The sequence below is a fragment of the Zonotrichia albicollis genome, chromosome 2, assembly GCF_047830755.1.
Source record: "Zonotrichia albicollis isolate bZonAlb1 chromosome 2, bZonAlb1.hap1, whole genome shotgun sequence".
NCBI classification, from domain to species: domain Eukaryota; kingdom Metazoa; phylum Chordata; class Aves; order Passeriformes; family Passerellidae; genus Zonotrichia; species Zonotrichia albicollis.
In genome coordinates, this window is record NC_133820.1 from 41,485,018 (window position 1) to 41,512,117 (window position 27,100).

The window sequence follows — 27,100 nt, forward strand, 5'->3', positions numbered from 1 at the left end:
ATCTTCTCAGATGGAAGATTATCCATTACAGACATGGAGAAACTACATCACTGTTTACTGCTGACTTGGTGAATTCTTGGCTTTCTGTTCAGTGCTCTCTCTATACTTTGACTCTCTCTGTCCTTGCTTTTTCCTGTACTTCTGCTGCTCTCATTCTTTTCTCTCACAACTTACATCTCCAGAGCTTTTATTAGATGTTGGGATTTCAGACAAAGAATTGCAGTACAATCAGAAATGTACAGGGAAAATGTTGAAAGACTGGTCTGGTTGTAGGTTGCACTTCCAGTCTTGCTCTTAAGATGGTAGTGTAAACTTGGGAATGCAACCCATGCACTTTGTTTTTGCTGTTGCTGAAATGACAGAATTCCTCTTGTGATTTCCAAATTGGGAATTTTTAAGAGCTAATTTTTATAGCGAAATTCTTTTGTGAATTTGAGAAAAAAATAGAAAATATGTTTATTTTTAAGGTTTGAGCATATATTTGATAGAGAGATCATATGCAAAAAAGACATGGAAGAATAAAAGTTTCTGAATTGATTTGGTGGTCTGTGCTCTGGAAGAACAGACAAATCCTTGTGTGAAAATTTGTCCTGGCAGATGTTTAGGAGCAATACTTATCTCTGGCAGATAAAACTTGAATGTGCTCTAGCCAAGATAACTTGGCTACTCAGTGGCTCTGAATGTGTTAAGCATCTAATGATGACACTTTATTTGTCTAACAGATGCTTAACATGGATTGGGGGGGGAGGGTGTGCTCAAATTTGGAAAGTAAATGAAGAAGAGATTTTCAATTTGTCATAATAAATGAGTTGACTTCCCTTTATTTCCTTTCTCTTCAAAATTACTTTGTGTAAATTCTCCTGATACCACTCATTGCATAATCTTGTGTGCTTAACAGAAACTTTAAAAAATGTTCAGAAGATCAAAATGGGGGATATCTACATTGTCCAGCCAATTTGGTTTCTCCTTTAGATTCAATAGGTTTCCTTACTTTTACAATGCCTTTTATCTTTTCCATTTCCTGCTGCTCAGAGTTTGCATTCCTGTGGATTTTGTGAAAGACCGAGATTACACTTACATCTTTATAGTAACTTTAAATATCATGCAGCTCTTGCAATTCCCTCTCCCCCCTAATAAACCTGTAAGATAAAAACAGAAAGATTAAAAATAAAAAAGCACTCCCATCCTGATTTGTCACCAGACAAGCACATTGGATTTAATCTTACATACCTCCAGCACTCAAAATTTCCAGGAAGGTTAACAGGACTTTTGTAAGAACATGGAATGTAGGGGTCAGGAACATTCAGAAGGAAAGGAATCCATGTACTGTGCAAATTACGTCTGTCTCTACATTAGCACTGAAATTACTTTTATGGCAGGCCAGGTAATAGCTGTGTTGATTTAATTTTGAAAAGAAGGCACTGAAAAGGTGCCTGGGAGGAAAACAAAACTGGAGATTATGTGAAAAATTCTCCAGTAGGGTTTTTCTCTTATTCTCCTGTTATATTTTTTCCTTTTCAAGTACGTCGCTGGCAAATGCTAGCTTGAATTTCAGGTTCATCAAAGGTCACCTCATTCACACTCAACTATTCAGATTTGCTTAAAAAAAAATTAAAAATTAAAGGCTGACCTAAAAGGAATGCATTGTACTATAAAAAAGTGTAGAGTATTGTCTCTAGCAAGATAACAATACCCAGTGACAAAAGTGGGTTTTTTTTCCTCCATTGTATTTATGGCAAGTATAGGAAAATACGAACTGGTTGTTGCTGAAGTATCTCCACACACTGGCTTATTTGCACTTAGTTTCTATAGTCCTGCAAAGAGCAGCACATCCTAACTGTGCCTTATATGATATTGGTGGATACCCCAGAGCCATGGGGTGACTGAACTGCACAGAGCCAACATCGTTCCATCATTGCTGGTCTGTTTTAAATTTGTTTTCTGAGACACTGTGGTGTGAGAAACACATTTGGACCGGTTCTGCTTTGCATTTCTTCATGCTCACATTGCTATGGATTGCCTATGGATATGGAAGGGAATTTGTGTGGAAGGATATGTTGACATCTGCTGTCATATTTGTTAGAAGGGGTGAAGCTGGAATCAAGAGAGTCCAGGAACCAGGTCAGTCAGAATTACCCCATTTCAGAAACAAGAGAGGTCAAGGCAGACACCAGTAAAGGGCATCACTGGCAGCCAGGATAAAGACACTATTTGCAGCGGGAGCTTGGAACAAGGAACAAGTGCAGCCAAAATAATGTCAAGAGCTAAAGGGCTAGAAGCCAGGCACAACACGACTTGGGAGCTGAGGAAAGGGATTCAGAGACCTAAGAGCACCTATCAGGTATGTGGAAAACCACATACACCATAACTGCATAGACCTACAATCCACATCTCAATTGCAAGGCCTTATCAGGTCCTTAGTGTTTGAATAAAACTATTTACAGCCTGCTAGACTGAAAGCCCAGCAGTGCTTAAGTGGTATAGTCATGATGTGCTAAAGAGGTTTCAGTCCCTATCATACCCTTACATTCTTCATCCACCTTTCATCTCCTTCACCCACCTTTCATCTCCACATTTTATTTCTGCTGAAAATGCGCTCTACCATGAATTACAAGAAAACACTGCAACAACTCTTTTGCACTATTAGACTTCATGTTCATACCAGTGGGCAAAGGAAAGCCATTGAGCCAGCTGTAGTGCAGTCCGAAGCGGTGATGGGAGCTGTGATGAGCGCTCACGGCCATGTGTCTCAGCCACCTGAGACACAGGTTCGCAGCAGCTGGCACTGCCCTGGCTGCTGCAGCTGGTGCCTCCATGCTTAGCTGGGAACACACCTTCCTCAGCCTGCTGTCTGCTGCTCCTCACCTCTTGTCCCCCAGAGCTGCCTGCCCAGAGGAGGCAGGAATAAATCTCTGCTCTCCTGCCCTGCTGATGCCTCTCTTCTAGGGCTTCCTTGGAGAGACAGTGGGAAGTATTCTCTGCTTGGAGAAACAGAGATTCTGTTCGTCTGTCAGAGGTATTAACACCTCAGCCTCTAAATACCTTTCTCAACTTCAAGAGGAGTTGCTTCCCACACTTCTCACAGTGTTAGGAGGGACTCATTATTGATACTCTTAAAAAACCTATTAAAACCACAACATATGTTCAAAACACCTGGCTGGTATAAACTCTAACCTCTCAAAGTAGCAATAAATATATTCTTCCCATGTATATATTTCCCATATAAAGTGTCAGCTAAACCTGACACTTCCTCCTAGATCAGGTCAACTCAGTGAATTTGACATTTCAGGGTATGATCCCTCAGGTTTGCCTTAAAGCATTGTTTATCGTGTGGCAATTTATGATTTTATAGGATAGGATGCATCATGAGTTTACGGAAGTTTGGATGTCAATCCTGGTTTTATAGTTCTAAGAAACCTCTAAATAAACCAGGAATTTCAAAGAGATGACTCAGTCCTTCTGCTGTATACACGTGTCTCTCTTACCTTCTGATTCTGTCATGGTCCAGGCACCCTAAACAGAATTCTTTTCCACTACAGCAGGCGTGATATTTCTGTTCATTCAAGGTGCAAAAATATTGGGACAAGTCTTTAGGGAAAGAAGGTTAGAAACTAGAAGCTTTCTCCTTTCCTTTTCTCTTTTCTCTCTTTTTTTTTTTTTTTTTTTTTTTTTCTCTTTGTTTTTTCTTTTCTCCCTCATAGCTTCCAGTTTCTTCACACAAAGAAGGATGTCTCATAGCTTCATCTTCATGTTTGGTCTACTGCTTTGCAGACAAATACTCTCTGATCCTGAATATGTTTTTCTGTGCCAAAATCAAGTATTTGTTAAATAAAAAAAAAATAAAAAAACAAAACCAGGTTATGTTAAATGGAAATTCTCATCCCTTTCCTAAATAAGATTTTTCTGGAAGAAATGAGAAGAAATAAGGAGAGTTTGTAGAATATTAAATGAAAATGAAATACGTAAACTTTACACATTAATCTACCTAAACTCTTCTTCCAACTTGTGGAGTGAGGTGATTTCGTTTTACGTGGAGAAGGTGGAGTCTGTAAGGATAATTTCTTTAATGGGATTTGCAGACAGCTGAAGTGGGAGGTGTGTCCTCCTCTCTGCCACCTTCCCAGAGCCCTGTGTCTTTTAGGGCACGTTCCCACATGTTCACTCACCTTAAAGGTGTTTTGCCTGGCTTGCTCAGCTGTCTATTTCAAAATTGCTTACATGTTGCTTTCCAGAGGAATTCAGAGATACAAAAGGAGGATGATGGCTTCTAAAGCCTAGATTTCAGAATCAAAATAGTACAAGCCTAGGACCTTGATGCTGTGTGGATTCTTCAGTTGCTGTGCAGGGTCTTTTTGAGGGGTAGGCTGCTGGCGAACTACTTCCAAATCAGACACACCTTTGGGTTGGGCTATTTTGGAAACTAAGTAATTGATGAGGCTGAAGGTATGGTCTGCTAGGAACAAGTGATTTTATTGTGTGTTTTTACAAGTACTGTGATCAGCTGATGCAGCTGATTGACAGTCTCCTCTGTAAGTAACTGGGGGCGGAGGAGCGGTGACCTGCAGTGAGCCCTCCCTGACTTTTTCCCTAAGTGGGAATTGCTGGCTTTCAGGCAAGAGAGGAAAGGGGACGTGATATGGGGGTACCTTTATTTGGGGAGAGCAATCCCTTCTATTCCCGGATATGGAATGGACTAAGTCAGAAGCTGCAAGGCAAGAAATCCTGGGATAAACATCTGGATGAAATCTACTTACTCCAGCAGAAAAGGTACGGTGCACTTCAGCTTTCTTGTCTTCTCTTTCTTTTGCTGCTCTCCCTGTAGCTGATTCTCACTCTTCCCCCTTAGGCTTTTCTGCCAGTAGATAAACTTTAAACAACCCTGGAGCACTTTTCTCTATCAGATTTCTTCTTTCAAGGTGGAATGCTTCTGGAGTTCCAATCTTATCTGCTTTCACAGGTAGATTTACCAGGTTGCAGTTGAATTACCCTGAGTGCAGGACATCAGTCACAAATTAATCATGTATTCTCTTGTCTTTGCTGCTTCATTGGTAAAGCTCACAGGAAAATCATGAAGGTTTGTTTTTAATTGTTATTATTATTGTCATCATTATCATTAACATTATTATTATTTTTAGGAATGTGTGTGATGCATAGGCTGCAGTCAGCTGAAATAGTGGTGCTTTTTTTGTCAAGATTTTGCTTTCTGTCTCTCTAAAGGTTGCTCTTACTGTGGGATAGAGTAGGCTTAATGTTGTTGAACGTTTTGGGGGGTCAGTCAGCTCCTGGGTCAGACTGTGGTTTCTCAGACCTCTGACCTTGGTGTCAGCATGTGCAGTGACTCCTCTTGGACCTTAGATTGTCCAGAAGATTGGCTGTGTCTTCCCATGTGAGCACTGAAGGCTGTTTGTTACTGCTGTACAGGGCTGCTCCCTCCACACACAGAAATGTGGGGCTATTCATGGAAATACAGCTGGATCTGCTTTTCATTGTCATTTCTGCGTGCACAAATGCTGCAGTACTCAAATAACAAATTGCTTCCAGTTGCTTGTAAAATCTGTTTTTTCTTTCCATGCATAACTCTGAACATCTGTGGGGACAAAATGGTGACTGTGTGGGACAAAATCTATCTATACATAAGTATATGTGCATATATGTATAGAAATATGCAAAGAAGCAGATTAAGAGGGACAAAAGTACACCTTTAGGGAAAGAATTGTATTGTTATCTAGCTTCTGACCAAGTAATAAAGCCTGTTCCAGTTTACTTCAGGGCAGCGGGACTTAAATACACTTAAAATGGGAGGGACAATGGGAACGACAGTGTTTCTGTGGAATGCTAAAGTGTTTACATTTTGACGTGTTCATGAAAAGCATCACAGGTAACTGAAAAATAAGTTCTCAGCAGATTCTGTAAGATCCAAATGAATACAAAATAGAACCTTAAATATATTAATATATCAAATTAATTATATTGATTACATACTAATAATACTAATTAGCAATAAATTGTAATACATTAATTTTTATGATTAGAACATTATCTTCATATTTTTAAGTCAAAGAGATGTGGAAGGAAGCTCTGCTGATCTCCATCTAACCTCCCACTTGAAGCTGAACTCTTGCCAGCAAGAGATCACATTGCTTAAGCTCTGTCTAGCTCAGTATTGAAAGCTTCCCAGGTCAGAGATTCCACCACATCTTTAGGTACCTGCTGCAGTGCTGTAGTAACCTCCTAGTGAAAGAGTTCGTTTGGTTTTTGTTTTTTTTTCCTAAATACGCAACCTGATTTTGATATTCCTGTCCCTTGTTTACCATCTGCTGTTGCCAAGAGGGGTTTGGTCCCTTCTTTCTTGTTGCTCCCTTTCACAGGCTCCTGTTAGATTGCCACTTCTCTTTGCTTATTGGTCCTCATGAGTCATGTGCTGCAGGCCCATGAACATCATGTGTGTTGATACTGATGGAGGAAAACAGAAGAAATATTAGTCATGTAAACATTTCTGCATAAACTTATTTTAGATCACTGCAGTGCAATCCCACTGGCCCCAAAGTAAACTTTTCTATGCTTCTTTATAAAGCTCTCTGTAAAGCACATGCAGTGTGCACAATATTCTCTGTGAAATCAGGGTTGCATGGGGATGTGATTGTTCCCTTCCCTTTTAGGTCTATATATTCCCCACAGCTTTTAACTAACACAAATTAGCCTCCTGTTATTTGGTCACAGATTATGTGGTGCCAATATGTGAAAAAATCTTTTGCTGAAGAGGGACAGGACCAGCTCTTCCTCCTATTATCCTACTCTTTCCTTTCTTGTCCCCAGGGATGCTCAGAGTTTGAGGAGAGAAAAAAAAATGAACATTTTGCAGAGGATTGGTTTTATTGATTTCACATTTTTACTTATGTACAGATAGAAAACACAGCAGGAAGACCTTTGGTGACTGGTGTATGGGAACTACTCTTGTGAAACCTCTGCTTTTGTGGAAAAACTGTTGTAAGCCAAAAGGGCTTTTGCTGTGTTCTGTCATTTTGTGGTACAGAACTGCAGTGTTGTGGCTTCAGCTTGAGTTCTTCTTAGTGAAAATGGTGTTGGAATAAATTCAGTAATTAGCAGTGATTGAATTCTACTATTGTCTTATTGAAAGCCAGTGGTAAATATGTTACTGTTTAACTGGCATTCTCTGATCACACACAGAAAGTCTGCAAGAGAATAACAAGGCTTTTTTTTTTCCTGTCTGAGGCTGGTGATAATACCTGAAAACTGATTGTTTTGGTAGTTGTCACCTTCCCTGGCATTGATGTTCATTCTCTTTCTTGGTGTGAAACAGTCCTTTGAATCTTACTAGCAGTAGATCTCAGCATTATTCACAGAAAGGGGTTAATATTGCACTCTATAATATTTCCCCAGGGGAATCCAGGTTCACAAAATGCAATACAATCTCCTAACACTGAAGAGGACTTAGAGTTTATTTGGCCTTAATCTTCTGGTTTCTCTCTCTTGAAGACTCACCTTTTTAAACAGCCTGTAGCTCAATGTGGAGTCCCAGGGACAGTGGTCACATCTCATATGTGCTCTCTAGAATCCTCTGGAAGCAAACTCTGGGATCTGCACAGCCTGAAGCATATGAGCATAATCCCTCAACATAATTGATAATGATGGAGAACAGAAAGATGAATGCTTATGAAAATTTGGGCCTGATAGAGGTGAAGAAGGATCACATGTCTGTCACAGTGCAATAGATCCTCTAGAAATTATTTTCAGTGCAAGAGTTTCCAAGGAAATGTGAACAAATTCCTCCTACAATGTGATTGTAGAAAATCCACCCAATGATAATTGCAGTGTATAAGCAATATATAAATTAGAAAAAGTGAGTGAGTACATGATAACTGTACTTAATACTGTTAATGTATAACAATGATGTAGTATTTTTCCTCCTTCTGTATTATAACTTTGATTAGTTAATAGCAAGTAAAGCACAATTTGCATAACTTGCAGAGAGCAATGGTCATTCCAAAGATGTCACAATAAAACCTTTGGTTTCCACATTCTTTAGTGGCTCTTTAGTGTCCCAGACATATTAGCAAGGTGCTTTGCTTACCCCGAAACAAATGTGGCACAAATAAGGAAGCAGCTCAGCCTAATGCAGGTGAGCTGGTTTGTTTAAGAGCTGTGCAGGGACACAGAGAGCCGGCAGCTTCCACACAAATAATTCACTACCAAAAGCTGGTAGTGAATGAGATGTTCCCATAGTTTGGCTGTTCATTTGTCTAAACAATATTACTGAGTTGTCATCCCACAATTTAACCTAGGATTGTCCTGTCTTAAAATCCGCAATGCCTGTCAGTATTAATTGGTTTGTTTGCTCCCAAAAGTGACAGTCAAATAAAGGTGCCAGCTTTCAGTTCCAGCACTTCATTTATAGCTTGTTTCAACAACAGTGCTTCTGAGTAGTCAAGATGCAAGGAACAATTGGCTGCTGTGCATGAAATAAAATCAAAAGCATCAATAGCAGGATTTCTGGTCTTTTATTCTACTGATACACCTTCATCCTAATGAAAGTTTTGAGACTAATAATGGAAAACAGTCTCCCTAATTTTACAAGTGTAAAGATCCTCCAGAAGTCAGGTTTCCCCAGCAATGCACAGACGTACACACACCCAATCTCAGCCTAAGATGCATCTCAGGCTCATAGACTTAGGAAGTTATTTGATTTCCTAAACTTGGCCATAGGTTTCCATATAAAGAAGAAAACACGAAATTTTTGCCCTGAACTACCCCTCCAGCCCCCAAATTAAAAAGCTGTTAGAAAAAAATTTATTACAGGGTGAGGAACACAACCTGGAATAAAACTGCAAGAAAATCCCTCTTGAGAAGGGCTGGAAGTTTTGATGCAAAATGAAGTTATACATCAGAGAAAAAATTTCTTTTATAACTGCTTCAGTGATAATAAAAAACAACTAACAACTTCTGAACCATTAAAACAGTTCTAGCATGAGATTATTCTTACAATGCTCTCAGTTGCAGAATTAGAATAAAACAATATGTTAATGCAAGCAGAATGCCCTGCTGAAAATGACAGATCAAGATTTCTATTGCTTTGTGTGGCAGATAGTTAAATATCTGACAGGATAAGAATTCCCTATCAGTTTCTTGTCTAGTAACATTGGCAATTATTAACCTGTTTAATTTATTTCCAGAGAAACTCTGTTTACTCTCAGCTGAGGGGGCTTTGGCATACATGAGCAAGAGGTCCCAGCTGCTGAGTCTTGTTGCTGATGCTGAAGAAATTTGCTGACCCTGTCTATTGTCCAAGCCCCTGTTGTCTGGCTCCTTTTCACTCGGGGCAATTATTCCCCAACTCCTCCTTTGGCATCTTGCTAGGTGATTGCTTTGATCCTCTTTCAGCTGGTTGGCTTCCTCTGAGCAGCCCTGTGTGCTCCTGAAGGCTTTCTCACATTTACATGCGCATGCTAGCAGAAGGGAGGGAGAAGATGAATCTCCTCTGGCAATTTCATGATTCATTCTGGGGCATGGATATTCTGAGCACGACAGGGAAAGAAGAGAAAGCTAATATAATGTTCTGATGATGAATTTATAGCTTAGGTTGAAATAACCACTTGAGAACCCCAGGAACTGACTCTCTATGGGCATAAAGCTTGAAGCTGCAAGCAAACTTAAATTAGAGCAAAGAATGGGGAAATTCCATATAGTAAATGATTGAAGTTGTAGAATCTGATAAGGGAAGAACAGAAAGAGATGCTTCATTGCATTTCTGGTGAGTTCAGTCGTGAAATAGAATCTTCAGATTGGTTGTTGTCCAGACAGTTCACATACTTAACCATATTCCCCTGTTCTGAAAGAATAATCATAGCAACCCAAATTCTTCTTTTTATAATGAAATTAAGACTTATTTACTAGTCTTTGCATTCTCTATCTCTCCATAAGTGAAATGAGCAGACTGCACTCCAAAAGAAGTGCTTAAGAAGCTAAAAGGGTACATATTACCAGCAGAAAGTGCTTGTGAAATCTTTAACCTTGTTTAGAACTGTTTTACATGACTCCCTCAGTCAGAATCTGACCTACATTTTATCTTCTCTTTGTTTCACAATGGATTTTCGGGTGCTCCTGATTTTGCCCTCACCTATATTGGAAAAACAACTCACGACTTCCCGAGCACCTCATGGAATCACTTGTGAAGAAAACTGGCTGATAGTAAGGCATGACCGAGGCTCACTAATGCCTCCACACTAACACATTCCTTAGCTCAGCATGAAGAACCCAGGAGCACATTCAGGTGGATGCTCTTGTGGTTCTCCTTGCCCCTCAGAATTACTGGTTTGCTATCGAGCTGTGCTTAGCCTAAACTGATCCTGCAAGGCAACATCCAGTCTGCCTAGTGTTACAAACTTCACTTAGCTGGGTAAATCAGGGGCTTAGTGTTCCTTGATTCCATAGCTGTTGAAGGGGATGAACAGCATTAGAAGAGGAGCTTAACTTAGATGTGTGCTGAACTATCTTCTGAAGGTGCCTGGAAATGTCTGCAGAATCATTTTCTGAAAGCCAGCCTCACTGTTCAGTGACATAATGGTACTTTCAGGAAGCTAAGCATCTACTGTAGGCAGCTCTGTTAAGAGACTTAAGTTACAGATTTTGCCAGCTGCTGCTTTGACACTCAAAGGGGCCCAAGTAGTAAAATGTAAAACTCAGTGCTGTGTTCGATCTGTCAGAAAGAAAGTTGGTTAAATATGCAGATGTTAAATAATTGAAAATGTTTTGAGGGTTCTAAATTCAGGTGACTTCATTTAAATTTTTATATTAGCAAATTTGCTTCCCCTAGTTTTTGACATTTATATGCTCAGTACATTGCTGCAATGTATTAAAAATTAGTTGATAATTAGAATGGTATGTTTTAAATGAGGTTAAAATGTTTCCCCAATTATGAGACAGAAAATTAAATGAGAGTAAAAGCATATGCCAGGAACATGTAACTCACAAACCTTTGAGACTTCACAAGCAGTGTGCCATGACATTTTCCAGCATTTCTGAGTTCCTCTTCTGCTTTGTTCTTTAGCCTGAGATGTCTGGCATTTTAAGCCCAGTTGGAGGTTGCTGCAATAAGAAGAAATGTTTGAAAATTTTGTCCTCAGTTTCCAAAAACTGAGCATAGTATTTTTTAGGTGCCTTCCTCATAGCAGTATCGGGGTTGAATTAGTTGTTTACAAGAACTTTGGTAATTTTTGAGAGAAAGATATTGTGTTTGTGTCCTCCTGTGTCGTCTCTTGCCCAATCCTTCCTTCTCTCTGAGGTCATTTGAGGGATAAAGGCTTACCCAGTAAAGTATCAACATATTAATTGTAGCATTGTTGATACTATTGAAACCCCACCTCGTTCCCACTTCCTGCCTCTGAAACTTGTCTTTTCCAGAACCACAGAGTCTTTCTTAGCCAAAACAGTGGCAGAGGTGGCAAGCTGACTTCACTAACACCGAATCTTAAGACTTTTGCTTAGAGTGCCTCTTCATTTAGTTCCTGTTTGTTTGATCCTAGATGCAATCTCCTCATCAAATCATCTTGTCATTAGTTAGTAATGAAACTGACGCATGAGTAAGCTATAGAAGGAAGACTTCCCTAACTAGGAGTGTGAAGGACATATAAAAATATCTCAGAATGGCTCCCTGATTTGTTGAGGATGGTTCTTTTTATCCTGAATGTTTTTATTTCTCCTCTGCTTTTCAGGGCTTTTCTAGTTTAGTTTCTAGTGACTTGGATAATGGGGTGTTTTTGGTGACAGGAAGTGCTCATTTTGTGGAATGATAAACATGATGTTCAGTTATGCTTCGATTACTTGTAGCCCATGTCCCTTAATTTACATTTACTCAAATGATTTCTATTTATCTGTATAATTCTGATATTTTTTGTTTTGCTTTATCCCCCAAATTTTCTCAAGTATCTCCATTTTCTTTCCACTATAAAGGAGAGCAGAACTGTCACATTTCAAGTGGATTAAATCCAGAGATAATAGCATATAAATTTCTTTTAGATTCAATATCTTGTTGTTCATAAGATAATTTAAAGCAAGAAGTACATATTCCTGTGAGCCACAGAATTCATGTTACCTGCTTTCTTGTTGTTTTATTGTTAAACTGTCCTGTACTTAAGATGTCTGAGCTGCAAGAAGACATTTTTTGCAATGGGCCATTCATATTCTCTGTGTCTCTGATGTGGGTTTTGTTGTGGCTCATAACAGAGTTATATTCACAGGTAATGTACTCTCACATCAGTGTTACCACTTAATGCAAGGCACCTATTACTTTGTGTAGGATTTATCCCCAAAATCTTGTAACTAAATAATGCCAGAATACATGGAACATCACCAGGAGGAAGCATTTACTGTATCTGCAGGTGTATGGTTTGACTAATGTATTTGTTCCACGTGGGTTTTTGGGAGGAGTCCTTAGGACAATTATTGCCAGTTGCTAGGTTGTTGTAAAGGGACTGGATACCAGATAGAGGCTGGTAGAAAAACAAGGGCTGGTTCATATCAGCTTGAATTTGTCATTTTCTACTGTAATCCTTAGACTTATTCCACATCACACATTGCAGCCTGACCTGGGCCACACTAGATAATTAAGATCAAATTAAACATCTGTACTAGAAAACAGCAAGGGTGAGATAAAAGCACAAAATTTTAATTTGAACAGAGATCTAAAACTGACCTTGTCTTGTTGGGAGAGAGGAATCTCTCCCATACTGAAAACTGATGAGATATAAATTTTTTCTTTTGGTTTGAGAGGCTTTCTTCCCCTTTAATCTTTATCTCCTGAAAAAGGATACTTATAATTCTTTATTTGTATTGAATCAAGAGATCTAAAAGCTCGCCTCAAACCATTTTTCGATTTATGATTTAAAAGACGGACCTGAAAATACTCAAGGATAACAGAAATATTTACCTTAATTTTGTAGATTTTGTTATTTTTTAAATTTTGTGTGGTCACTTCATGATTTCGAACATTGGCAAACCTTTTTTGGATGCTGAACAAACACTGCAAGCTCTGTTCAGGTACTTACAGAAATTGATTGGGACACTACCAGGAGCCTTCTCTTTTCCAGGCTAAACAGTCACAGTTCTCTCAGCCTTTCCTCATCTGAGAGGATAATTTTTTGATTCTTGTGATAATTTTTTGCCTTTTGCTGAACTCTCTCCAGTAACTCCATTTGTTTTTGTACTGAAGACCCTAAGACCTGGATACAGGGCTCTAGGTATGGCATTACCAGAGCTGAGTAGAGGGGGAGAATCACCTCCCTTGACCTGTTGTTTGCTTCCAAAGACCTTGCTGTAGTGAAGTTTGGTGCCTATACTTATAAATTCTTCATCAGGCCCAAAAGATTTACTCAAATAATCCAGATCCTCAGGGAAGACTCGAGGACATGCTTCAGCTATAAGTGAACCACTCTGTCTGGAACTTGTTTGAGCGCATGCTCTTTCCCAGGACATGAACATATTTCAGTTCTCAACAATTTCCTCAGTTCTCTCAGAGAAAAAAAAGTAGTATAGCTAAGCTGTCAAATTTTTCTCCATAACTTTGTATGTGGAAGAGCTGCATTTCAGAGCTCAGTCTCTTAATTATAGTAAGTGTTTCCAGGATACAGATGGAATTCCTGTTTTCCCTTTTCTATCCACTATGGGAGTAATTCAGCCAACAACCTTTTCTTAATTTATTGTGCTGTGTGAAGAAGCAACTGGCTTTTTCTGGCTCCTGAGATAACTCCTTGCAGAAGGGCTTCAATGACTTATCATTCACTATCTCTGTGCCTCAAAAAGTGGGATATAAAAGCAATAAACATTTTGGTTTAGGCAGCTTTCCCTCTGCTGCCACCATATGGCTCAGCACCAGTAAGCCTAGAGATGATGAACTTCAGTGTGTTTTAGAATTGCACTGCTCTGCTTTTTCCCGTTTTTTTTTGTTTGTTTGTTTGTTTTTTTTGATGCATTCAGAGAATACCTCAGATGGTAGATGTGCATTGCTGATTTTTCAGTGAAAATGTTCAGGATACAAACTGTCTCGAGCAAAGGCCATGCTAGCTCTGAAGAGAGGCACTGTATGTTTGACTTTGTTCCTTATCAGCCACTTTTTTCTTGACTCCAGGATCTGGGAATCCCCACTCCTCCAGGCTGCCAAAGAGAACAACCTTGCTGCCATTAGGAAACTTCTCACTGACGGAACATGTGATATCTATCAGAGAGGTAACTGGGATTACTTGAAAAAAATGGTTTTCTGTGAAAGGCAAGAACTTCCTGCAGTGAGAAGCTTGTTAGTTTGCTAAAACATGTGCTTCAGCAGACTCAGATGACTTAACTCTATGTCAGCAGCCTTGCAACAAAGTGAGTTTTTTGAATTGGTTGTGCTTATTCACTTCATGCCTGAGGTCAGCTGTCCCTCAGACACCTGAAGTTTCTGCTCAGTTTTCAGATTTTGTTGAAGTGAAGGACAGAGACTGTGCAGCTGTGTGGCTGTACCAGGCACTACTCAGGGGAGAACATAGTCCTCCTGTAATACTCCACCTCAGTGAATCTATTTCTGCCTTATTTTTTTCCTGCTTTCTGTACAGTTGAACGTTTTGACGATTCTCATGCTTGTCCTACCGTTTCTAGGTGCGGTGGGAGAGACTGCCCTTCATGTCGCTGCCATGTATGATAACTTGGAGGCAGCAGTGGCTCTGATGGAAGCAGCTCCTGAGCTTATCAATGAGAGGATGACATCAGAACTTTATGAAGGTAATGTCACTGGGAATGAGGATGGGCAGGATTCCCTGTAGGAGGGGAGAGGAAGTACTATTTGTACATTTAGGAAAATGGCTTATACAGTCCCTGGTTCAATATGTTGCTGAACCCTTACACAGCAAAACCAACATGCAAATGGCTTCTAACCTTTCTTAGAAGGTGGAATTATATTAAACATGAGTACACATATGCAAACATGCAAAGGTCTTGACCAGGGAATTGCAAGGGATTGGAAGGGGATTGCAAGGATATATACAGTTTGCTTTCTGACATACTCATTTGTAAAAAAGGGATATCTGCCTGACCTCCCCTGAAAGGAGAAAAAGTAGTTATTTGGTTGAGAAAATGTGAAATGTGGCCACTGCTTTTGAGGCTCGACTCTTACCCAGATTTTTAAAGAATGCTTCTGCTTGAGTACACAGAAATTCCGATCTGAATCTCAAAAACAACAAAATAATAATAATGGGATTTTTAAAACTCTGAAGCCTAGTTTGAAAGATTAGAGAAAGTCTTCTGGAGTTTCATCTTGACCTTATCTTCATTTCTTATGAAGGAAAGCATAGTCAATCTCACGACTTTCTATTTGCTTCCCAGGAGAGAGTGACATGTCTTGATTTTTCCTAGAAAAAAAATCTAGAGAATGCACCCTGTTGGGGTTTTTTGGCAATTTTAAAGTCAGTTTTAATAAATTAATGAAAATATATAAGTAGAACGGAACCTCTGGAAAATCTCTAGCACAACCCTTTGCACACAACAGGGATAACCTCAAAGCCAATTCCTGTGGCTGCTGTCCATTTACCATGACTAACATGTGAACTGCAGGCTGCTGATCAGCCTGAAGTTGCTTTCTTGAAAGACGTGTTTTTGTTTCTGTGTCTTGCAGGGCAGACAGCTCTCCACATTGCAGCAGCCAACCAGAACACCATGCTGGTGAAGGCTTTGCTGAAGAGAGGAGCCAATGCCAGCACAGCCAGGGCCACGGGCCACTTCTTCAGGCGCAGCTCCCAGAACCTTTTCTATTTTGGTACAGCCTTAACTTCTCCCCTTGCTGCTATAGGAGGGAACCAGCAGAGTGCTGAGGGGACATGGGGAGCCTTCCTTTAGTCCCCATCTAAAGTGGATAAGCAGAGGATGCTATCTGCAAGTGTCATCAGACATACACCTTTCAGCAGAGAGTGAGACTTCCTCTCAGTGTGTGAATGCTATGTGAATACAAGCAATACACATTTTATACATTGGCATGTCTGCAAATAAATACATATATTGTATAAAAATTGTAATTTAGTGTCTTCCTAGCAGCAAATTACTTGTCAACCTTCTTATGGAGGTAAACTACTGAAAAGAACATTTCTTCCTTTTAGTGTTGCGTGGGACAGGTCTTCTTTAACCTTTCTGATTAGGATGAGAAGTGGGGCAGGAAATTTACAAGTTACCTAAAGTAACTCCTCCTTTCATATCCTATGGCTTCATAGCATGGATAGCTTTCCCTCAGCATGCTTCAACCTCCCCTACCTCCTGGATCCCTAATGCTGTTTCTCCCCATTCCTTTCATTTCAGGAGAACATGTTTTATCATTTGCTGCCTGTGTGGGAAATGAGGAAATTGTGCAGCTGCTCATTGAAAATGGAGCTGACATTAAAGCTCAAGATTCTCTGGGTATGTGCTGTGGGGCTCAGTGAATTGCACAGAGTGGATCTGGACATTTTAATTCAGGCTGTCATCCGTGCATGCAAATATTCTTCTCTCACTAGAAACAGCTGTGGGATGAGGGATATGAGGAAAGTAAAAGCCATTCTTTATCTTTGCACAGGGCTGGGCTATTCCAGATGCTTCATCCAATCTGCTTCCTCCATAGGTAACACTGTTCTTCACATCCTGGTTCTCCAGCCTAATAAGACGTTTGCCTGCCACATGTACAGCCTGATACTTTCCTATGACAGGAACAAAGAGGGACCAGGGTCACTTGAACTGATTCCTAACAATGAGGGGCTTAGTCCATTCAAACTGGCTGGAGTTGAGGGCAACACTGTGGTGAGTTTGTGTGACACTGGTACCTCTGTGCAAAAGAAATGGAGACCTTGAAATAACATCATTGAGAGCAAGGGTGTTTGTGCATGTTCCTAGTGGGTAGGAGACTTGTAAAAAGATTTTTTTTCTAGAAGTCTTATGTGGGTCCCATAAACCCTTATAAGAAATTTCTTTATCCTAATGAAAGAAATGAGTGCTTAAAGAATAGATATTTTCCCCAATTTTTGGAGCATTTGAGTTAAACAGGTGTTAACCGATGCATTTAACCCAAGTAATTTTTTGAAAGGCTCACAGAAATTATTGTCTCATTTGTCTAGATATCATTATGTGACACATGAGAAACCTCTTTGGATACCCACAGGCATTTATTCACAGACAAAATCTTAGCATTTAATGCAAACCCTCATCCTTCCACTCACTGAGATATCAAAGTTGGTTAGTATTTCTTCTGTAGATTCACAAGGGACAGGATCATTTCCCTTGTCACACCTCTTTTCTGATGTCTTGTAGAAGAGTATTAAAATATTTTTTTCCTAATCAACATGTAATTCCAGTCTATTGTCAGGAACTGTAATTGTGTCAAGTAACTTTAGTAGTTTGATTAGAATATAGAGTAAAAATAACTCATCCTTTACATCAAGCATGAACTAATAATCAAAGGGGAATCAGAAAAATTTCTTCCACTTCTTAACCTGCTGTAATTGCTCCCAAGAGATATGAGAACCACAACAGCTACCAAGTTCAAGGAAAGCATGTCATAATTGAGGGTTTTGAACAACTTTATTTGTTCTATTGCAAATACACGATATACTGGAAAGCTTCTGATGTCCTTGCCTCCGTTCTTTTCTCAGATGTTTCAATACCTTATGCAGAAGCGGAAGCAGAATCTCTGGTCCTTTGGCCCCTTGAGCACTGTGCTGTATGATATCACAGAGATTGACTCCTGGGCTGAAGATCAGTCCTTCCTTGAGCTCATAGTATCCACCAAGAAGAGAGAGGTACTGCGCTGCATGCATTCTGTGTGCAGACCGTGGTGATTATAGAAGGGGAATAATGGTGGGTTTGAGGGTTCAAGCTCCCTGATGCAATCCATGGAGCAAGGACTTTGTACCATGAGCTGCAGAGGACACATGAAGTGTGGGGGTTTATTAATGGTCTGGCTACATCTGATGCTTTGCATACAGTTTCTTCTGAGGTGTGAAAATTGAAGGTTATTGAAAGAACTAGATATGAACAAGCTACAGAAAAGGGTTTTCTCTCAGCAGGCTCAAAGATACACTAAGAACCGGTAGAGTAGCTCTAGCAAGTATCTTCCTGTACCTGTGATACTGATTAACTCTCAGAATATCCCTGTGAGACAGGAGTACATTCAGAAATCCTGAACTGGAGTGCATTTGAAAACCACTCACTGTTATTATTCCCTTCATTTAATGACAGGTTATGACTCAAAACAAAGTGGGTGAATTATCTCTGCTGTAGGCTCAAAAGCTTGTAAAGGGATTAATAAGACAAAAATAGCTGAGTGTAATGGCAAGCTTTGACAGATCTCCCTAGGATTTTCAAGGTACACAACCCCATCAGTTGCAATGACCTTAAATAATCCTAACAGGACAGGAAATGAATCAGAAGACACTTCAATTAGCACAGTTCTGCCCATCCTGTATTATTTCCACCTATCAAAATTTTAGTGTAACCTTTCTGACTGAAGTTTGTGCTTCTGGAGAGCTTTGCTATGGAGCTGCTATGTCTATGGAGCTCCCATTTGCTCTTATGTGAAATCCTAATTTTCTGTGAGTGGGGATACATATGGAAATCCAGGGAAAAGCAGTCCTTGTCAAAAAATATAGCAGGGTAAGAAGTTGTCTGCTTTAGAAGACTAAACCATAATTCTAAAAAGAAAGCAGAATATTGGGCCTCTCTTATCCCAAAACATTCATATAGTGCATGCAGATCCAAGAATCCTAATTTCAGAGGATAAGATGTCCCCAAATATCAAGAGATATAGTGATTTATTTTCCAGAATGCTCCTCCTTATATGCAGTTGCAATTTTTGGTGCATAGCTAGTAATTCTTTTTTGAAGTTGATATGTTTGGCCCAAAATGTTTGCTGTCTCTCTAGAAGAATGCCATGTGTGACCCCATCCCATCTTCCTCTCCCAGTTCAATATTGGACTAGAGAAGCACCTTTGGCCCCCAGACAGAAGCAGGTTCCTCTTGTATTAAGGGGTATGCATGCATACATTGGTACTAAGATGTATTTTCTGATTCTGAAGTGGTTGAAAAGTAAAAAAAAATAGATTGGAAGATTATACAAAGCTTCAAACGGGCATTATTCCTTTGAAAATGAAATCTACTCTCCTATGCAAAGAATTCTGGAATGCTGACTTCTGCAGAAACCAGAACACCCATAGGTGGATTCTCTCTCATGCAGTTTTGATCCTTTATGATGTTTTATAGGCCATTCAAGAGTTTTGCTGGAGTCTTGTCCATTTATGGAAACATTCCCTGCACTTTGTGCACTCAGCAATTTTTGGCTGACTTAGAGGAAACAGGGCATTGTAGCAAGAGAAGAAAAACATCCAGAGTGCATTAAGTAGTTTTGCTTTAAAGTAATCCAGTCGCAACAATTTGACTCACATTTTCTTCTCACTTACTGCAGTGGTCCCCTAAACAACAGAAAGTAAGCCTAGAAATATTTAATAAATATTTCTATTTTGTGTGGCTCAAATTCATAAGTTGTAAAGTACACCTGTCTCTCCTACTTGTGCTCTGTCAGTCTTCTAGTGTAAGCTGAAGGCTTGATATAGGCAACTCAATTAATTATCACCCAGATAATAAGGCAGAAACTTAAAAGGCAGTGTTTTACATAAGCCAAAGAGCATCAGAAAAGTACAAATATCTTTTAGGAAAATGTCTCAGTTTTCTTATTTTAAAATGCCTGATACAGGAACTTGTGTTGTTGTACTAACAGGAGTATTCTGTCATCCTCAGTTCTATGTTCCTACACAGAGGACAAATTTATTCCAGTATCTAATATGCTTTTCCACTGGTACTCAACAGCTGTTCTCTGCACAATATATTTCTTTTTTCCAAAGCTCTTTATTGTCAGACTGAGAAAATCCAATGCCCACTAGATCATTCCACTTTTGCAAAGTAAATTCAGTTTCATAATGCTGAATAGGGCAGATGAGAATAGTTTGTTAACTCTCTCTCAGGAAAATTTGCGAATGCTGTTTATGAAACAATGCACTTTTGGCAATTAATTCCTCCTCTCTTCCTCAGGCACGCCAGATCTTGGACCTAACGCCTGTGAAGGAGCTGGTGAGCCTAAAGTGGAACATGTATGGTCGTCCCTATTTCTGTTTCCTGGCCTTGTTCTACATCCTCTACATGGTCTGCTTCACCATGTGCTGTGTCTACCGGCCCCTCAAGCCCCGCACAGACAACAGAACCAGCAGCAGGGACAACACAATCTATGTCCAGAAAATGCTCCAGGTACTGTGGCTGTACGAGTCAGAGCCCCATTGGGCAATTCCCATCTAACCTAGTTAACTGGAAAGGCCAATCCTTGCCCAGTCCTCAGCTATTGCAGCTGTCCTCCTCCCTTCTCTCAGCCAGCTGACCTTTGTCAGGGAGGAATAGGAGGTGTGCTCTGTGCTCCATTGCTGTGGCTGGGCTGGTTCCTCTGGCATTGTCAGGTCTACTCATGTTTATTATAAGTAAAAACAAGCTTTCTCCTCCCCATCCTCTTTTAAAATTTGTTTTCACTTTATTTAAAATTTAATTTTGCTTTTCATTAACTTTATTCTTCAGGAATCATATGTGGCATATGAGGATGAGCTAAGGCTGGTGGGGGAGCTGATCACAGTCATTGGAGCTGTAGTAATTTTGGTCCTTGAGGTAAGAGAAACATCTATACAGTTTCAAGTTTCATCAAGGCAGATTTTATTTACTAGACAAACATGGATTTGTGCTCACTACTTGGTAGGGCTTATTTGCTTAGTCTGAGTGCTTCAGCATAGGTCTATGGCAATAGGCATTGCCAACAGTATCTATTAGATGAGACAGAGACTGTGGCAATGTCCTAGTAAGGCTCCAGGTGCGGAAGAAGCAATTAGAAGGATTGGTTGCACTCTCAAATACTGTCTGCAGGGTAATCCACAGTTCCTGTTAGCACCATCCATGGTCCAGCTGACTCCCAGGTGTTGCTTCACCCAGCATCCATAAATATTCCTGTGTTTAGGGCTCCTGGGTAAAGTGATTTCTGTGCATAAACAGAAAAGTTTGTGTTTAATTGGAGGTCAGCTACTCTACAGGCTTGTAACAAGAGCCTTTCTCAATTACCCCCCACTTGATCTTATTATTATAGGAAATAGAAGATTGAAACTTTTTGAGAAAACTCAAAAGATGATGGCAGGAAGAACTGAAAATAAAACAGGTCTTGTAAATAGCTTTCTGCCTATATTGGGTGCATCAGGTGCAGTGTAACCAGCTGGCCAAAGGAGGTGATTGCCCCCTCTCTGCTCTGCAATGGTGTGACCTCAGCTTGAGTGCAGTGTGCAGTTTTGATTCTATGGTAATTCTATGATATGTTCCAGAAGGACAAGTCCTTCTTCCTGTGCTTAGTCAGGACTCTGGGGCTAAGTCTATGACCAACACAGTGTGAATTATAACAAACTCCTTTGACTCCCCAAGAAGGTTTTTTTTGTCTTTGTTACTGAGGCACCTCTCTGTGACAAGTCTCTCAATCTGCCCAAGCATTCTTAGATTTTTCAGCAATCTCTTCTCTCATCCCAAGAAGGGCCCACCTGGTTCAACCATTCTGATTTTAATGCAGCATAGAAATTGATCCATCAAAGGAGATGGGGCTGACCCTAAGAACCTGTGAATATTGGTGGTTGCTATGACATTTAGTAGTGTTGTGGAAACTGAGTCCTTAAGTTAACAGGATGTCTCTCTTAGATTCCAGATATCCTTAGAGTTGGAGCAGCAAAATACTTTGGACAAACAATCCTAGGAGGGCCTTTTCACATAATTGTGTAAGTGTAGAACATGATAAGTTTAGTAAATATATTGTCTATAATTTTCTCCACTGCTCTCTTTTGCCAGATGAGTCACTTTCTCCATTTTTTTTAGAGTATTCTTTCTCTGGATTTACTTCTCTTAATAGCTCGGCTAATATTTCCTTTACTGAACTTCTTTTTGCTGTCTCTTCTTCCTTGCAGCATCACCTATGCTTGCATGATCCTGGTGACCATGGTGATGCGCCTCACCAGCACAACTGGGGAGGTGGTGCCCATGTCCTTCGCCCTGGTGCTGGGGTGGTGCAACGTCATGTACTTCGCTCGGGGCTTCCAGATGCTTGGACCTTTCACCATCATGATCCAGAAGGTGTGAGACACAAACAAGTGTGGGCTGTCCTGGCACCTCTTTGCAGATAGGGAGAACTGCAGGAATACTTTTTCCCCCCCTCAGGACTTAATTTGCTTAATTTTGCATTCATGCCAAACGGACAGGTTCTTGTCTGCACAGAGCGTTTTAGAACTTTCACATTCTCTCTTTAGTGCAAAGGTTTCCCTTAGTGTGCTCATGGTCTTAGAATCTGGAAAAAGGTTTTCATGGGGTGGCACTGTGCCTTGGTGGAACAGCTGGGCTTCATGGTGGCTCTGTCTTTGCTCTACAGATGATATTTGGAGATCTCATGCGCTTTTGCTGGCTCATGGCTGTGGTGATATTGGGCTTTGCATCAGGTGAGTCTACAAAGAGAAAATAACCATATGCTACCCCGGCCAACTGCTTTGGTTCAAATTAAGAATGTGGGTTTTGATTAAATATCTGATTGACTTCCGAATAGCTGGGAAAACTGGTGATGATGTTTAGCTTGTATTTCTCTGAGCATGGTCACTTTCCCAGTACTGACTTCTGTTCTCAAACCATGACTTTGGTTTTCAATTCTTGCTCTTTCCAGGGTTGTAGAAACTAGGATAATTCATATAATTCCATATATTTTTAAGTCAAGATTTAAGAACATACTGCATTTATGATATTTTTCTCTGGAAAATTTGATTAACACACATAGCTTTATCATATTCTTGAGGATGAAAAAAATTCCTACTTTGAGAAACAAATAAATAATCAAAGTAATTTTGGGTCCTTTTATCATGGAGACCAGTGATTCTAGTCAGTGATTTGTCCTTGCATAGAAGCACATGCAGGTCCTGCCCAGACCATGTTTTTGGTCAGAATCTCCTATAGGATTCTGTTATTCCTCCTGGAATGTGATTCCTGTTGTTAAACTCTCTATTTTTTTTCTCCTGATTTCTCCTCTTCCAGCTTTTTACATCATCTTCCAGACAGAGAACCCTGAAAACCTTGGTCAGTTCTACAACTATCCCATGTCCTTGTTCACTACTTTTGAGCTCTTCCTCACTATCATTGATGGCCCTGCAAACTACGATGTGGACCTGCCCTTTATGTACAGCGTGGTGTACTTTGCTTTTGCCATCATTGCCACCCTCCTTATGCTCAACTTGTTAATTGCCATGATGGGTGACACCCACTGGAGAGTGGCCCACGAGCAGGATGAGCTCTGGAGAGCCCAGGTAATCTAGTTAAGGTGGGCATTCCTACCTTATTTCAAATAGCAGCTAGGAGCTCATCAGCCTTTGTTGTTCATGCTCCCTAGAAGTTTGTTCCCTATGTGAGGAATCTCTTGTTAAATAGAATTGAAGTTGCCTCTTTTATTTGCAAATCACATTGCTGTGTAACTGAGAGTTAAATTATAATTATAAGGGTTGAATGAAGGGGGATAGAACACTAGGTAATGATTACAGGAAGGCCAGAAATGTCTTTCGGTCCACTAAAAGAAGCTGGCCTGACTGTCTTGGTCAAAAGGCAAAGAAATTCAGACAGTTCTGTAGCTAATCAACAGGAAATCCATTTCCCCTGCTTTTCTGTGAGAAAGAAGTCAGACAAATGGTAAAATGTAGTCATGTGGCCACAGTGGCAAGTTCTGATGACAATTAAAATGGGTATAGATACTGTCCTCTTCTCTAGCTTGCAATTGTTTCCATGAGGTATAAAAGGAAGAAAATGGAACAGAGTTTTAAGACCACCATTACTTCTTCAAAACATGTCCCAGTTAAATCTAAATTAGTGACTGCCTTATTTGAAATGGAGTATAGACTCTATAATTGTTTTTTCCCTTAAGGAGCTGTAATGAAGTACAGTATGGGTCAGTGCTGATGAAACTGATGTTTTTGAAAGAGAGTCTGATTTTTTTTCTAATTCACCTGAGCATTTTCCTTTTTCTCGTTCCGAAGGTTGTTGCCACGACTGTGATGTTGGAGCGGAAGCTGCCGCGCTGCCTCTGGCCCCGCTCGGGAATCTGTGGCCGGGAGTTCGGGCTGGGGGACCGATGGTATCTCAGGTGAGTTCCCTTGCAGTGGGTGCATGTCAGGATCCAGAGAGAAGAACCCAATGTAGGGATGTTAATAAAAAGCCTTTCCAGTGGTCTGGGGAGTGTTGGAAGTGCTGTGCTTACAGAATACAGACCCCAATCTGGTTTCTGTCTGTGACTGATAGATAGACAAGCACTGTCCCCCTCAGAAAGCTCTACTGTGCATTCCTTTATGAAATCAGCTGATGCCTTCAGTAGTCACATTGGACAGACCCCCAGAAACTGCATGCATTAAAGGACCTGAATTTTTCTTTCAAACTTCTTGTAATGAGTATCACTGAACTTCACTGCTGTGCTTGGTCGGCCATCCCTGTCCCTTGGATACATGAAATGGCAAAGGCAGAATCAATCTATCAGACATTCAACAGCAATGAGCTGCCCTGTGAATGACTCAAAATCAGAACAGGAATAATTAAAGCTAAAATTCCTTTCTTAAGTGAACTTAGTAAATATGTTATACTTTGCAATTACTGTGTCAGGTGGCAAAGGCACAGGTCCAGGATTTCAGTTTAGGTAGTGAACTAAAATATTGTCTGTAGTCTGGATAACACTAAATTCCTCATTATTTCTGATTTTAATCAATATTTATGCTGGGTGAGAAAAGAAATAACTTTGGGGTATTTGTCTTTTCTAGCTGTGCAAACTTTTGCTGAAAAAGCCAGAAGGGGGAGTGGTGGCTGTATGAATCATAGAATCATAGACTCATAGAATATCCTGAGTTGGAAGGGACCCACAAAGATCATCAAATTCCAACTCCTGGCCTGGCACAGGACTTTCTGCAGGCTTTGCAGACAAACTGAGCCTTGTGGATTTTCATATTTACTGGGCAGAACAAGCAGACTTAAAGTGGTGACAATATGCAACACTTTCAGTCCAAGGCGTGGAATATAGAAATATATTGCAAGAGCAACGTCCCAGAAATTCATGGGGGATAATTGGGAATGCCAATTATTCACTGGATGCTGTGAGGAAAGAGTGCTGTGATTTAGTTCTGTCAAATCACATGGGTGTTCATTATATATGTGTGAGATAGTAATTCAGAAGACAATCTGTAAGTAATGTAGAGGATTGGTGGAAGTGGAGCAGTTAAATAAAAGTTCAGCAAGAGATGAGTGACATCCTGAGGCTGGCAGCCATAGAGTATCAGAGGAGGAAAGACAAGAACAGAGAAAATAAATTAATATATGCATATATATGAATAAATGCATATATCAAGGTCTTGCAATTGCTTACATCTGGGAAAATGGAAAGGGCAAATCACCATGGATTTGTGAAAGGACAGGAAACCTTGGGCAGACAAAGGTACTGAAGTCAATGATGAGGACGAAGGTCTAGGAGATAACTGTGCTAGCAGCCTCTAGCGTCCTGCCTATAATCGATTTCCTGTGCAGATTTTTCTGGAATATCTGTCTCAGTAGCCTTGCTTTGTGGAGGGGTTTTGTTGATGAACCAGCACTTTTCTGCTTCATTCAGTTTATATTTTCTAATCCTCTTCCAGAATTGAAGACAGGGTTGATCCCAACAAGCACAAGATGATGCGGTACACAGAGGCATTCAAGGTTCAGGATAGGGATAACTATGACAAAGGTTCAGAAAAGCTGGAAACCAACGGGGACACCTTGTGCAAGAAGGAAATGTCTGCTCTGTCACTGTCACGGAGCACATCCAGAACCAGTTCTCACCGTGGCTGGGAGATCCTGAGGCGGAACACCTTCCGCCAGCTCTGTGGAGAGGTCGGTCCTGCCGTGGATGAGGAGGTCTATGATGTCTAAGAAGCCTCTATCTTCACTCCACAACATGTGAAGTGCCCCTTTTGCCATGACAGTTGTCTTCTGCAGCTGTTCATGCACTCCCCGTCATGCCACACGCACTCATCAGCCTTGGAGAACTCTGCTGGTGAAGATTTTGTGAGCAGTTCATGACATCTGTGCTATGACAAAAGAATGCAATTTTTTCTCTCCTACTTCTACGCGTCTCTGCAATTGCACTGATATTTGCACCGAGCTGGTGGGCTTGTTGAACTGTGTGATGCAAATGATCAAAAGAAGCCTGCAATGGGATTTCATCCATTTACAATGAAGTGATCGCAGTAAGCCCTCTTCCAGACTGTTACATAGAGTATAATATTCCCCTCCAATTTTCACAAAATTGCAAGGTTCTCATAGCAAAGAATGACTGAAGTTCTGATTTATGATTTGACACAAAACAGAAAAAAATCCCAAACTCCCAAAAATCCTGTAACTGATCTCAGGAATGAAGGTAGTTGTTGACACTGTGATGTTTGAAAAGGACTGTAACTACTCAGCAGGCATTCACGGCCTGACATATTTTGCCCTCCAAAGAAAGGCAGTCTCCATTAACTGAAATTTCAACATTTCTGGCTTAGCAGGACTGTTTTGGGTTTGGTTTGGTTTGGTTGTTTGGATTTTTTTATTGGTGATAGATGTTTTTGTTTGTTTTAATTTTTTGTCACATGAATGCACTTTAAGCTTTTGAAAAGATGTGATTGCTGTTCCTGGGAGGATTCTGAAGTGGGAACTTCTTTTCCATTTGAGAGAGTGTATGACCTGGTTAGGTGACTTTCAGCAGTGTGAAATTTCAGCGGAGATATTTATCTCCCAAGTAAGCTAAAGCTGGTCTTTTGTTTTTTGTGGAAGAATAGGTTTCTAAACCAGAGTTCCCTGACTTATAACTGAGCCGTCAAGGTTGAGTAGTGAGCTCCTATTTAACACAAACAGAAATGGTGAGGGGATGTTGGATAGATGAATAAGAGCTATTGCAGAGACAGTTCAGAAACTGGTGCTTGCTCCTTCTCTCTCTGGAAATTTAAAACCATCC

At 40.3% G+C, this 27,100-nt stretch overlaps 1 protein-coding gene across 1 annotated transcript; it reads left to right on the plus strand.

The window, feature by feature from the left end:
* Positions 1 to 4,634: 4,634 nt before the first annotated feature.
* LOC102064650 (transient receptor potential cation channel subfamily V member 6) lies at positions 4,635 to 26,067 on the plus strand. The gene is made up of 15 exons (XM_005494956.2): positions 4,635 to 4,767; positions 14,141 to 14,238; positions 14,647 to 14,769; positions 15,659 to 15,799; positions 16,333 to 16,431; positions 16,631 to 16,806; positions 17,655 to 17,801; positions 20,086 to 20,298; positions 20,617 to 20,703; positions 21,766 to 21,842; positions 22,029 to 22,194; positions 22,487 to 22,553; positions 23,137 to 23,405; positions 24,126 to 24,232; positions 25,761 to 26,067. Exons 1-15 carry the CDS (start codon positions 4,637 to 4,639, stop codon positions 26,032 to 26,034), a joined length of 2,175 nt encoding a protein of 724 aa, XP_005495013.2. The 5' UTR covers positions 4,635 to 4,636; the 3' UTR covers positions 26,035 to 26,067.
* Positions 26,068 to 27,100: the final 1,033 nt, after the last annotated feature.